The sequence below is a fragment of the Rhinatrema bivittatum genome, chromosome 9, assembly GCF_901001135.1.
Source record: "Rhinatrema bivittatum chromosome 9, aRhiBiv1.1, whole genome shotgun sequence".
Taxonomy (NCBI): Eukaryota; Metazoa; Chordata; class Amphibia; order Gymnophiona; family Rhinatrematidae; genus Rhinatrema; species Rhinatrema bivittatum.
In genome coordinates this window covers 182,096,045-182,108,499 of record NC_042623.1, presented here as the reverse complement: position 1 = coordinate 182,108,499, position 12,455 = coordinate 182,096,045, and the positions used below count along the sequence as shown (strand labels likewise).

Genomic DNA, 12,455 nt, shown 5'->3' with positions numbered 1-12,455 from the left:
TTAAAAGGACTTTTTGGTCCGAGACCCTTTAATCTATGGATGGGGGAGTGGGGGAGGAGACATGGGAAGCTACAATGCAACTGATTTTATGACTCTCTTATTGTGATCCGTGCTGAACGCATTCTCGGAAGTGGCGGAATATAAGTATAAATATGCCTGAGCGCCAGGAAAGAGATCTGCCTTTGAACATCTGCCCATAGGCTAGCACAGGAGCTGCTCAGACAGAGTTCCTGCTGAAGGAGCAGTACCATATTTATTTTATTTAAAATTATTTTTAACCCGCATACTCCAAAGTTCGGGGCAGGTAGAAAAAAATAAAATACAAGAGTAAAAATACAAAGTAAATACAGGAACGGTAACAGCAACCTAACAATAATACATAGTTTTCTTTATTCATTTTAAAAATGTTTAGCCACAGGCCCCTAGAGGTGCTCACAAATGTAAAGAGATGAAGGAAAAGGTAGGAGGTGAGGGGGTTTAACCGAGGAGAATGACAGCCCCATAGTGTAAAAGACTTAAATCAAACGGAGCAGGTGAGCTATTAGTCTCAAAGCAACGACGGACAGGTCAGCTTGTTTATCACCAGGGCACAGATCCTAATCCTTCCTTTGCAGACTGATTCACGATCGAAAACATGGAAATACTGCAAGGAAGTTCAGGCTTCTTTTGGTCAAGTTTACACATAAAACACTGGGAAGAGAGAAAAAACCTAGGATGGAATTTTCCAGGGAGTTGTCTGGGTAAATGGAACAGACTAATGTAGCAATTTTCAGAGGCCATTTACTGAGTGGAGTGCACTTACACGGATGAATCCTAAGGACAATTTAATGACATATCTTGTAGCAATTTTCAAAAGCACACTTACTCGAGTAAAGGGCATTTCCATGGGTAAAACCCAATTTTAAGCGTGTAAATGCTTTTTAAAATCAGGCCCTTAGGCTGGAAAGGGGGCTGTTTTGTTGAGCATGTCATTCTAGGATAAAAGCCAAAAGGAGATACGGATTCATCTGCTAAAATAAAAATAATTAAGAAGCAAAATAACAAAGTAGTAGTTAGCATACCAAAAATTTTTTAAAATACAAGCTTTGGGGGGGGCACAAAGATTCCTTCTTCAAGCAATATCAAAGACCTGCTATCAAAAGGGAGCGACAGGGTAGCATAGATTGTTATTTACAATTCTATTAGTTGATATGAACCCATCTAAATTGTCTGTTTTACCAGGTTTAGCCTCAACATTACATTCTGCTTTGTGTGTACATTTCTGGGGTTATCGGGATTCACCCCAAAATCTGCCACATGAGTGCAAATAACACAGGAGCGTGAGCAGGAAGAGACTGGGAAACTCTCTCTGGCCGAATGCATGGGCAGCAAACAGAATCCTAGATTTTGGCTGTAATAGGAGAAAGCAGGCCTGGTCATTGTAATAGATGGGGGCAGGTATCCACACCGATCCACTGATGGGTCACAGTGCACAGAGAAAGGTGACTAACTCTGGTCCCCAAGCGACGAAGGCAGCTGGATCAGCAAGGCTGAAAACTGGTGGCTGATTAACACCGCTTACTTTGTCTGGGCAATTATATTCAGCCACTCAAAAACACAGGCAGTGCAGGAGGCGGGGTAAGATCAGAAGGGTGCAGATAGTCGTGCACATACATTTGATTTTCCAAATGTCTGTGCATTGTTTACACACACACACACAGATCCGCACCATCCTGAGAAGTGGTGCCAATTAATGCTAGTGCTTCAAAGAAAGATCAGACGTGCACACCCCTTCCTAAGATCAGAGCCCTGGCACCCTAAACATCACTTCCTCTAGGTGATCAAACACCAAACAGATCATACCCAAAGCATCTACCTTTCCCCGTCCCCTCCATAGGATCACATCCTTCCTGCTGCAGAAGAGACACTGGATATCCAGGGGCTGGAAAGATCTGATCTTTCCGGGTTACCCACTGGAAGGGGATGTTGGATAATATGTTAGGGAAGGGGAGGCAGGTCAATGCAGACTTCAGCGATGTCATACCCAGCGAGGCTTGGGATAGTTTTCAGCTGCAACCTAACTAGCCAGGGACTGCAGCTGAAAATGATCCTAAGCTTCATTAGCTTAAGCCAGGGCAGAGGGATCTACTGAAAAACTGCCCCCTTACTTGTATTCTGGATATAAAGATGGCCCTCTCCGAATGCAGTCAGCCAGCAGAGCCTCCAAATCCTTCGGTCAGTCTCTCTCACATTCGAGCTTCTCCTCGGTGACATATTTAGAGCTCATCAGTGATCACTGCAGTTGGGAGGGTTTTGGTTCTGTACTTTGAAACCAATTGGACAGGCTGACTTTTCTATTGAATTTATGCTTTTATCGACTCAAAGTTTGTCTGTCCCTCTTACTGGAAAATTCCCATTAAAATAATCCAAATCAGCATTTTCATTAAACCTATTTAAGATAACAATATACATTTTGGAAGCAGTTTTCAAATGAATTCTCTGAAGGTAAACTGGACCATTTATTTTGTCTTGTTTTTTTGTTTTTTTTTTTAAATATGCAGTAATGTTGAAAATTGTAAACCAATTAGAATAATTTGTATCAAATATATAGGTCACACAAACCTTTAAATATTTGACAACATATAGATTGGTAAACGTTTCCCATTGAAAATGAAAGTCATGATCAAAATTGCAGGAAGTTTGAGAAGCACCCTGAGAAGATACTTTACTGCAAAGATCATAGATGTCTGGAATATTTATTTAAATTCATTTTTAACCCAGGCTCTCCAAAGTTCGGGGTGGGGTACATAACCACACACACAAAATGCTAAACATGTTTCTTTAATGTGAGTGCTACCTGGGAGCAGTGGAGTGACCACAGAAGAGGGACGTGCAAGGGCCTACTGACAGATCCCTGAATGCGGTGTTTAACAGGAAGGATTCTCTTATCGAGGCAACCATGGAGCCGTGGGGCTAATGTGCTCTAGGGTGTGGGACCAGCTAGAGAGAAAGCACTCTCCTGTGCTATTCAGGCGAGCACATCATGGGGAGGAAATGTCTGGTAAGTTCGGACCTGAGGAGCGCAAGGTGCAAGTTGGCACACACTGATCCAGGGGGAGTTTATATTATATAGGAGGTTATTAATCATGTCAGTAACTTTATACAGGATGCATGATTGGATAGGTGTGGGTGTGACATGATCTCTGATGCTTGTCCCCATTAATATTCTGGCTGCAGAATTTTGAATAATTTTTCCAGATCGAAGTGAGCTCTGGAGTTACAGTAATAGAGGGGATGTAAAATAAATACTTGCAGTACTGTTCTGAAATCAGATGCATCTAGTAGTGGCTTGAGATGCTTTAATACTTATAGTTTTGCAAACGATGTTTGGGTAATTGATGAGATGTAAGGTTCCATGGAGAGGAGCGGATCAAATACCATTCCCAAATATCGGACTTTTTGCGAAATATGAATTGTCCCGTTATCAAGGCTAAGATTGCCTGGAATGGGATATGCTCAGAGCGACCCAATATGATTATTTTGGTTTTGTTTTTGTTGTTTGAATTGAGTGCTAAGCAATTGTGTGCTAACCATGTTTTAATAAATGGAAAGGAAGAGGATCAGAAAATAATATGTAGCAATCCAAGAGGATCTGATGGGAAAGAAAAACTGTATGTCATTGGCAAATAAGACAAACCTAGTATGGAGAGTAAGCATCAGAGTGGGGCTAGATAAATATTAATAATCCTGACGAAAGCAAGGGACCCCAGAGGTAAGGAGCACTCATGTTGAAATGAAGTTGGCCATTCTGATGTGCTGTGTTCTATCTGAAAGGTAGGAAGTGAACCAGTTGGGAACAGTGCTGCTGAGACTGGCCTCTGTGAGACATAGCAGTAGGATTTTGTGATTTAATGCATTGAATGCTGAAGTGATGTCTAATAAAACCAGCCCGAATCAAATCCTCTTAAAATTGTGTCAGTACTTGACAATAAAAAAAGGTTTCAGTGCTATGCTGGCACCTAAAGCCAAACTGATATAGGTCCAGTTGCCCCAAGCATGCTGCCTCAATTACTTCTGTGAGAAAATGAAGTGAGGTGATGGGGTGGAAATTTGAGAGGTCGTACGAGTCAGCAGAAGGGTTAATAATGGGTAAATGGACACTCTTAAGAAATGGAAGGTTTCCTGAGGAGAGTGAAAGGTTTCCAATTTTGCATTTCATGTTGTGATACTTTCAGAAGTGGAGTTGACCATGGGTTCAGAGCAGAGTATGACGAGCTGAGCTTGTTTATGATCTCTGATAATTCTGATTGTGGGACACACATCAAATTCAGACCACGCACTAGGAGTGATTAGGATAGTGGGAGGAGAACAACAGAACATGATGTGCATATTTTAGCAGCTTTATCAGAAAAGGATCAATATAAACATCGCTGGGTCTTTGAGGAAGGTCGAGGTTAATTGGGAAGCAGGGTTAATGAGGCCCTTTACAATATGGAAAAGCTCCTGTAGTTTAAATTGATGACTTAATGCAATTGTTAAAATAAGCTTTTTTTTGGCAGTATTGATCGCTTTCCTGCAGCAATCTGTTTGATGGTAGACTGAATAATGGATGTAGGATTTTTTCTCCATTTGCTTCCATTCTACAGAATGCTTGTTTCTGTAGTATGAGCAAACGAGTGTATCATCTGGCATGGGAAGGCCTTTTGATGATATGAAGCCTTTAAAGGTGCAAGTTGCACAGTGATATTTTGAATTGAAATCCTACAATTGGAGAGCATATTTTCTAGTCTCGTTGAGAAAGGTTAAGAATGCAAATTGTATACATGTTTTAAACTGGTCAGTCAATGTGTGTGCGACTGTAGGTGAAGATCTTGCCATTGAGTTTACTACTGATCTGATTAACTAGTGTGAAGGTTACTTTAAGAAGGAAGTGTTTGGACCACTGAACATCCAAGATGTTAATTTTATCTGAGCTCAAGGAAAAATTCTCGAGTGTTGATAAAATTTAAGTCAAGGATGTTGCCAGCTCCATATGTTGGGAAGGAAATAATCTGTTCCTATCCACCAGTTTCTAACAATTCCAAGAAAGTTTCACATGAAGCAGATCAAGGAGAACTGTTGATATGCAAATTGAAATCACCTAAGATGATGGAATAGCTTATTGGCAGAGGTAGAGTCAAAGCCATGGCAGAATTCAAGCTTGCTGGAGACAGATGTAAAGGTCAGAGATAGGAACAAGTTTGGGAAGCTGCAGTATTGTAAACACCCCACTCTATATATCTCCTCCAGCAGAGGAAAGGGGAGAGACAACGAGGGGGAAAATAAAATGCAAATTAAAGAAGGCAAAGTAAGCTAGTGATTCTGGCTGGGAACCAGCAGGTTGTAACTCCCCATAGATCAACTAGTTCAGTGCTGGCAGGTTCCACCCAACAAGGCCATGAGGACAATAAGCAGCCAGATGTTAAGGAAACAGCCCTGAACACCTTATCGGGCAGACTGGATGGATTCTCTTTGTTAGTATAGTAGTTTTGGTAGCTGTTTAGATTATTACAAAGTTTGGTGGTAAAATATGGGGGTGGGTGTATTAATATGGGAAACTGTATGCTTATCTACACAGGATGTTAGAGAACCAAACAGAGGAAGACAAAAACAATAAAAACACTAATAGACAGGAAGTGATATCCTACAGGTAACCGGTGCAGACTAGAAAAGCCGGGAAGATTGGCTTTTATTTACAATCATCTACTATATTACTAGGTTTTCCTGCTGGGGGCACCAACAAGGTGACTAGGACTAAAGGCAGATGTGGCAGAGTGTTTTCCCCACCTTTTCAGAGCCCAAAAGTAGTTTTCCCATGTGAATGGCTGTTGCAGTCCTTCCTTCCTCGAGAACAGCAAAAGAGTGAGCAGTACAGGACTGTGCAGGAGCTGGTGGTGGCAGTACAGGAAATGCTGTGATGCAATTTTCAGTTTAAGACAAGCAGATCCAGTTACACTTCCTAGCAGTAGTGACCGCTAATCTGGACTATTAGTGTGTGTAACAGAACTGCCTTCATGAATCAATGCGATATATTTCTTTAAATGACTACTACTGTAGTGCTTCAGATGCTGCAGGGATCCACTGATCTTGCTCTGCTCTTCCCTAGGTATTGCCATTCCAATCCCTATCCAGGGCATCAAGGATGAATCCAACATATTTGAGAATAAGACCTGCATAGTGAGGCCTGAAAGGTTTAAAGACTTCATTACGTACGGATCTTTGGTTGCCTTTTTCATCCCCTTTGGGATCATGGTTGTAATTTATTTATTAACCATTCAGGCACTGCGTAAGAAGGCTTATCTCATCAAGAACAAACCACCACAGCGCCTGAACTGGTCCACTGTGTCCACGGTTTTCCAGCGAGACATGACACCCTGCTCTTCACCGGAGAAGGTGGCCATGCTGAATGGCTCCAAGAAGGATAAGGGCCCAGTCAGTCCACATGAGGAGATGCCAATCCGCAGAATGTCTTCAGTTGGGAAGAAATCAATGCAGACAATTACGAATGAGCAAAGGGCCTCCAAGGTCCTGGGGATTGTTTTTTTCCTGTTTGTGCTCATGTGGTGCCCCTTCTTCATTACCAATGTAGCCTCTGTTCTCTGTGACTCTTGTGACAAGAAGCTAATCCAGAAGCTAATGGAGATATTTGTTTGGGTGGGATATGTTTCCTCTGGCGTGAACCCTTTGGTGTATACTCTCTTCAACCAGACCTTCAGGCAAGCATTCAGCCGGTACATCACCTGTAACTATCAGACCATGAAACCAGTGAGGGCCTTACGCCGGTGCTCCAGCAGGATCTCCTTCAGGAATTCCATGGCAGAGAACTCAAAACTGATTATGAAGCACGGGATGAGGAACGGGATTAACCCAGTCATGTACCAGAGCCCCCTCAGGCTCCGTAACTCACAAACCCAATCATCTGCAATTCTGCTAGACACTTTACTGCTCACAGAAAATGAGGTGGATAAAACAGAAGAACAAGTCAGCTATGTATAAACAGAATGCAAAATTGGATGCACAAAAAGGATAAGTCGATATGCATAGAAGATTCATGTGATGCATGATATAAGTTCTTTAATTCATTATTTATATATATATAAAAAGAAAAAAATGTTACAGAATTTATATTCATTCATCTCTAATGCTCAGATATAGCCAGAACCTCTCACTTTCCTAATCTGAACACAGCTTTATCTGCCTAATCCAGATTTCTTGCAGCTGTAAATAATAAATCTGAAGGGCTCCAATAAAAGAATCTAAAGCAATTCATCAAATTCTCACTTTTGCTGACCAGTGAGCAGGAAAGTCCAATAAAATCATCACTGAACCTAAATTCCTGTTCTCCCATTACAAGGCTTTCTTTTAGCTTGATGTCTGGTAGGAAACAGTCTGAATACTCAAATGATCTTTAATGGCATGCGAGCATCCACCTTTCGCTATACTTAATTTTAGATAAATTATTCAAAGGGTATATCAGCGCCAACACGTGTTCTCTTTTTGACGTGATGGGCCCTTGATCAAAGGATTCTCCTTTCCAATAAAGGATCTGAAAACATGATTTTGTCAAGAGCAGAAGTAAGCAAACTGGAAGTTGGGTTTGAGATTAAACGCCAGAAAAACATTTAGATTTCATCATGTTTGGATACATTTTTATCTAAGACCAATAAAAGATATCACAGTTCAGAAAAATATTAGATTAGGAAATCTTCCCTCCCTAAGATTTTAGAATGCTAATAACAGACAACTGTGAAGAAGGATTCTTTATAAAAGCTCAAAGAGCAAACATAGCAAGAATTAAATGCTGTTTTGTTAAACTGTATCACTCAAGCTTTTTTTTTTTTTTTTTTTTAAAGCAACCAAAGCATATATAAATCTGTCTGTGATTTCCAAGCAGTAAAACAAGTAATCTTGCCACCCGGTGCACGAGAGTGGCTATAGATGACAGAGTGGTTCTAGTGGTTGTAGTATTCACCTGTGTTCAAGACATCTCAACCACAGACACTCAGTGGAACCTCAGGCAAGTCACTTTATTATACCTCCAGGACTCAGCTGAAAATTAGGCATTTGTCTTAAGGCTGTCACAGTCAACAAATGTAAAAAGGCTTCCCAAGAGCAGCCTACACATAGCTGCAGCATGCAGTCCCCACACATCTGCATCTTCTGCTGAAGACCGAGAAATCCTGAAGAGCTGAAAGCAGCATCAACCCCTGCATTGGGCTTTTTTTTCCTCTGTTTCCATCTGCTGGCAAGATGGATATAACCACTGGTTTGACTAGTCTGGCATGAACCTTGCTTTCTTCAGACATGAAGCATAAAAAAAAATTAAATGCATAGGAAACTCATAAAATTTTAACTAAAAAGGAAAAATTAGTTCTCACTTGATAATTTTTTTTCTTTGAGCCCAACCAGGCCAGGCCAGGCCAGGTGCATGAGTTATGCCTTTCAACTAGAAAGACTCACAGGTTTGCTGACATCGCCCCTTATAGGTGCTAGCGCTGCTCTCTGCCTGCCAGTATTCTACCGTACGTAACAAGCTAAGAAAGTTTTAATACACCAAATTTTCCCTCAAATCCTAAGTAAAAACCAAAGGACTGCCACAGGAGAAACAAACAAGAAATGGGACAGACAAGGTAATAAAACCTTACCAAGAAATATAGGTTAACATCCATTGTGCTGACTGGCACATACAGAGAATTGTTCTGAAAATGAATGAAGAGCATAATAAACCCGGCAGAACAGGGAGTGTCCTGGACTGGTCTGGCTGAACTCAGAGAAAGGAAATTATGAGGTGAGAACCAATTGCTCTTCATTCAGCCAGACCAGTCCAGACACATGGGATGTACCCGAGCCATCCCTCAATTGGGTGGGACATAGCCAAGCACACTCTCATGACTTCTGAAGCACAGGAAGCCTCTTCCCTGACTCAAAGGTTGAGACAGTAGATAAGTATGCAAGGTGACCAGGTCGCCACTCTGCAAATCCCCAAGAGCAACACCAGATGAAGTTCTGCCCACAAAGCTGATTGCACCCTGATAGAATATGCAGCAATCCCTTGGACATGTAAGCTTCCCCCATCAATTCTTTATTCCAGTGAACTAGATGCCTTCAAAGCTGTTCTGACCCTTCTAGAACCACAAACTGAAGAAATTACACTCAGACTATGAAATATTGATTAATTATAGCAGACGAATCCTACAATCTAAATGAAGAAATTGAGCATACTCTTCTCCACCCAAGTTCCTTTGAAAAGGAGACATATCATCCAGTTAAAATGAAAAAATGTGAAAGCATTTTAGAAAGGAAAGAGCAAGCTATGAGAATCTACAACACTCATCTGAAGAACCCGAAAAAGGGATGTCTACGCAATAGAGCCTGCAGCTCCAAAATTTATGTGGCAGATCAGACTTCTAGCAGAAAACCATGTCTTGAGAGTAAGCAGTGCCTCTTAGAGGCTCAAAGGGATAACGAACCAGGTATGACAAAACCAAATTCCGATTCCAGGGAGGTAATGATTCTCTTACTAAAGGCCAAATATATTTCACTTCCTGAAAGGCACAAGACATATTTTGATGAGACGATAAAGGTCTGACAGTAAACAGGTCTCTGAAACAGGCAATAGCTGCTATCTGCATCTTAGGTAGTTAAGGGCAACCCTGATCCAATCCACCTAGCAGGAATTCTAAGAAGCAGCACCAAAGATCCTCTAGCTGAGATCTTCCCATTTCAGTTCCAATCCTCAAACAATTTTCACACACTCACATGTGTCAAGAATGTAAAAACTTTCTTGGATCACAAAAGGCTATTTATGACCTTCTGAGAATATTCCTTCTCTGACAGATAAGCCCTCTCAAGGGCCAAACTGAAAGCCAAAACAGAGATAGATCCTCATCAACTACCTGCCCCTGAACAGTAGACCTCTGTCCCAAGGCAATAATAGTAGATCTCATCCAGCATCCTTACTAGATCCGCACACTAAGGACACCACGGCCATCTGTGAGCTATCAATATCACTAGCCTCTGATACCCCAGAACATTTCTGCAAGAATGATCACCAGAGGGAACCTGAACCGGCCAGTCTTGAATCAGGGAATCTAAATTAGATGAACCTTTTACCCTTCTTTGTCTGAAGAATCTTCACTCCTAAGCGTTTTTGCTGACTGCCAACAACCAATATCTTGGAAAAAGATCCCAAAGTCATGGCCAACCCAAAAGAGAGAGCCTAATACCAAAGCTACCCCACATCACTACATATGCATATACGCCTCTGTCAGATCTAATGACAACAGTACCTTCTCGCTCTTCTAGATCTTTCTGTGGCTTTCGATACAGTGAACCACTCAATTCTATTAGATCGCCTCTCAGACATTGGTATCTCTGGTACGGCACACAGATGATTCAAGTCATTCCTGAACAACAGATGCTCGAAGGTCAAAATAAACAACAAAGAATCTCACTCAGTCTGCTACTCCCTGGGTGTCCCACAAGGTTCATCTCTCTCTCCAACCTTCTTCCTTCTTCCCCTCTGCCAGCTTCTTACCAATCTTAAGCTAACCCACTACATCTACGCTGACGACGTTCAGGTACTCATCCCCATCAAGGACTCCCTAACCAAAACCCTCAATATCTGGAACAATTGCCTCCAAGCAATCAACAACCTACTTGCTAGCCTTGACCAGTCCTTAACACCAATAAGACGGAGATTCTTATCTCCCAAGACGACAATAATGGTCTAACCAACATACCAATCACTTCCCAATTGAATTTCTCTCCGCATGTCATAGACCTAGGCGTAATTCTGGACAATCAGTTTAACCTAAAAAAATTCGTCAACACTACAACAAAGGACTGTTTCTTCAAATTACAGGTTCTGAAAAAGCTAAGACCCCTCCTCCACTTCCATGACTACCGCACGGTGCTGCAATCCATCATTTTTTCAAAACTCGACTACTGTAACTCTCTCCTCCTAGGTCTCCCAGCAAATACAATCAGACCTCTGCAGATGGTACAGAACTCCGCCGCGAGGATCCTGACCAACACCAACAGAAGAGAGCACATCACGCCCATACTTTGCAACTTACATTGGCTACCAATTAAATTTAGAATTCTTTACAAAGTCCATATGATAATTCACAAAGCCACGCACAATCTAATACCTCTTGATCTTTTCTTACCGCTTCGTTTCCACAAATCCTCCAGACCTGTAAGATCTGCCTACAAAGGCTCTCTCTACGCCCCTCCCCAATTAAGACTGCCCTAAGGAAACGTGCCCTATCCACTGCTGGTCCCTCTCAATGGAACACTCTTCCCCCAGATCTCCGGCTAGAATCATGCCCACTAACTTTAAAAAAAAAAAAAAAAACCAACTTAAAACTTGGCTTTTCAAACAAGCCTTTCCTCATCCAGATGATCCCCCCCCGGAAATCAGGAAGATCCATCCCGGAACACTAATCGATACTGCTTCACACTCACAAGGAAGAGCGTGCTCCCTTCTCACCCAGAATGGACTCTGCCATCTGGCTTGGTTTAGACTGAATATACTTTCTGACTTCCTTAATGCCTTATTAACATCGTATATTTATTCTCATTGCTTTAGTAAATAATTTGATCTTACTAGTTGTTTATCTTTTAGGCTTTTCAGCATTGCGTCTTTATCATCATTTTTTGTTTTTCTTGATTTGATATTGTTAAGTCATTCTAATCCTCACATGGCTCACACTTTTTCAGTTGTCATTATTTACCTTTGTTTTTGATCCCTTACTCCCAGTTCCATGTCACCCTGTTCTATGTAATGCTATTTGCAACTTATGTGTTTTCACTGTAAACCGATGATATGTAAATTTTCTACATGAATGTCGGTATATAAAAGTCCAAAATAAATAAAAAAATAAATAAATATGAAGAATTCTAGTCACACGGCTATCATAACCAATTTTAGAGTCTCCATCTTGAAGTGGAACACTCTCAGAACTCTGCTGAGCTGCTTTAGGTGCAAAATAGGGCAAAAGGTTCTCCTCTTCTTTGGTACCACAAAGTAAATTAGTACTGACTCTGATCCCATTTAGAGTGCAGGGGCCAAAAAAGTGTCATCCATACAGCTTCCCCTTATTAATGGATCAACAAGAGGAAACCATATAGCATCTGATAAAAGGATAGGCAAACTCCAGAGTGTAGCTGTCTCTTAACGACTCCTAAGACCCATTGATCATAACATAAGATTTGCCAAAAGATCCGTCTAGTCTGATATCCTGTTTCCAACAGTGACCAATCCAGGTCACAAGTACCTGGCTGGATCCCAAAAGGGCGACAGATTCCATGCTTCTTATCCCAGGGATAAACAGTGAATTTCTCCAAGTCCACCTTAATAATGGTTTATGGACTTTTCTTCCAGAAACTTGTCTAAATCTTTTTTAAACCCAGCCACATTAACATCTTTCACC

The 12,455-nt window shown here is 41.4% G+C and overlaps 2 protein-coding genes across 2 annotated transcripts in view; one reads left to right on the top strand and one right to left on the bottom strand.

Moving 5' to 3' along the window:
- The window catches only part of HTR2B (5-hydroxytryptamine receptor 2B), a 38,558-nt gene extending 27,139 nt beyond the window's left edge, over positions 1-11,419 (top strand). The window contains exon 4 of the mRNA XM_029614981.1: positions 6,125-11,419. Within this exon, the coding sequence (XP_029470841.1) occupies positions 6,125-7,014 (890 nt within the window). The 3' untranslated portion in view covers positions 7,015-11,419. The remainder of the gene's footprint in view (positions 1-6,124) is intronic.
- The window catches only part of PSMD1 (proteasome 26S subunit, non-ATPase 1), a 244,400-nt gene that overhangs the window by 166,415 nt on the left and 65,530 nt on the right, over positions 1-12,455 (bottom strand).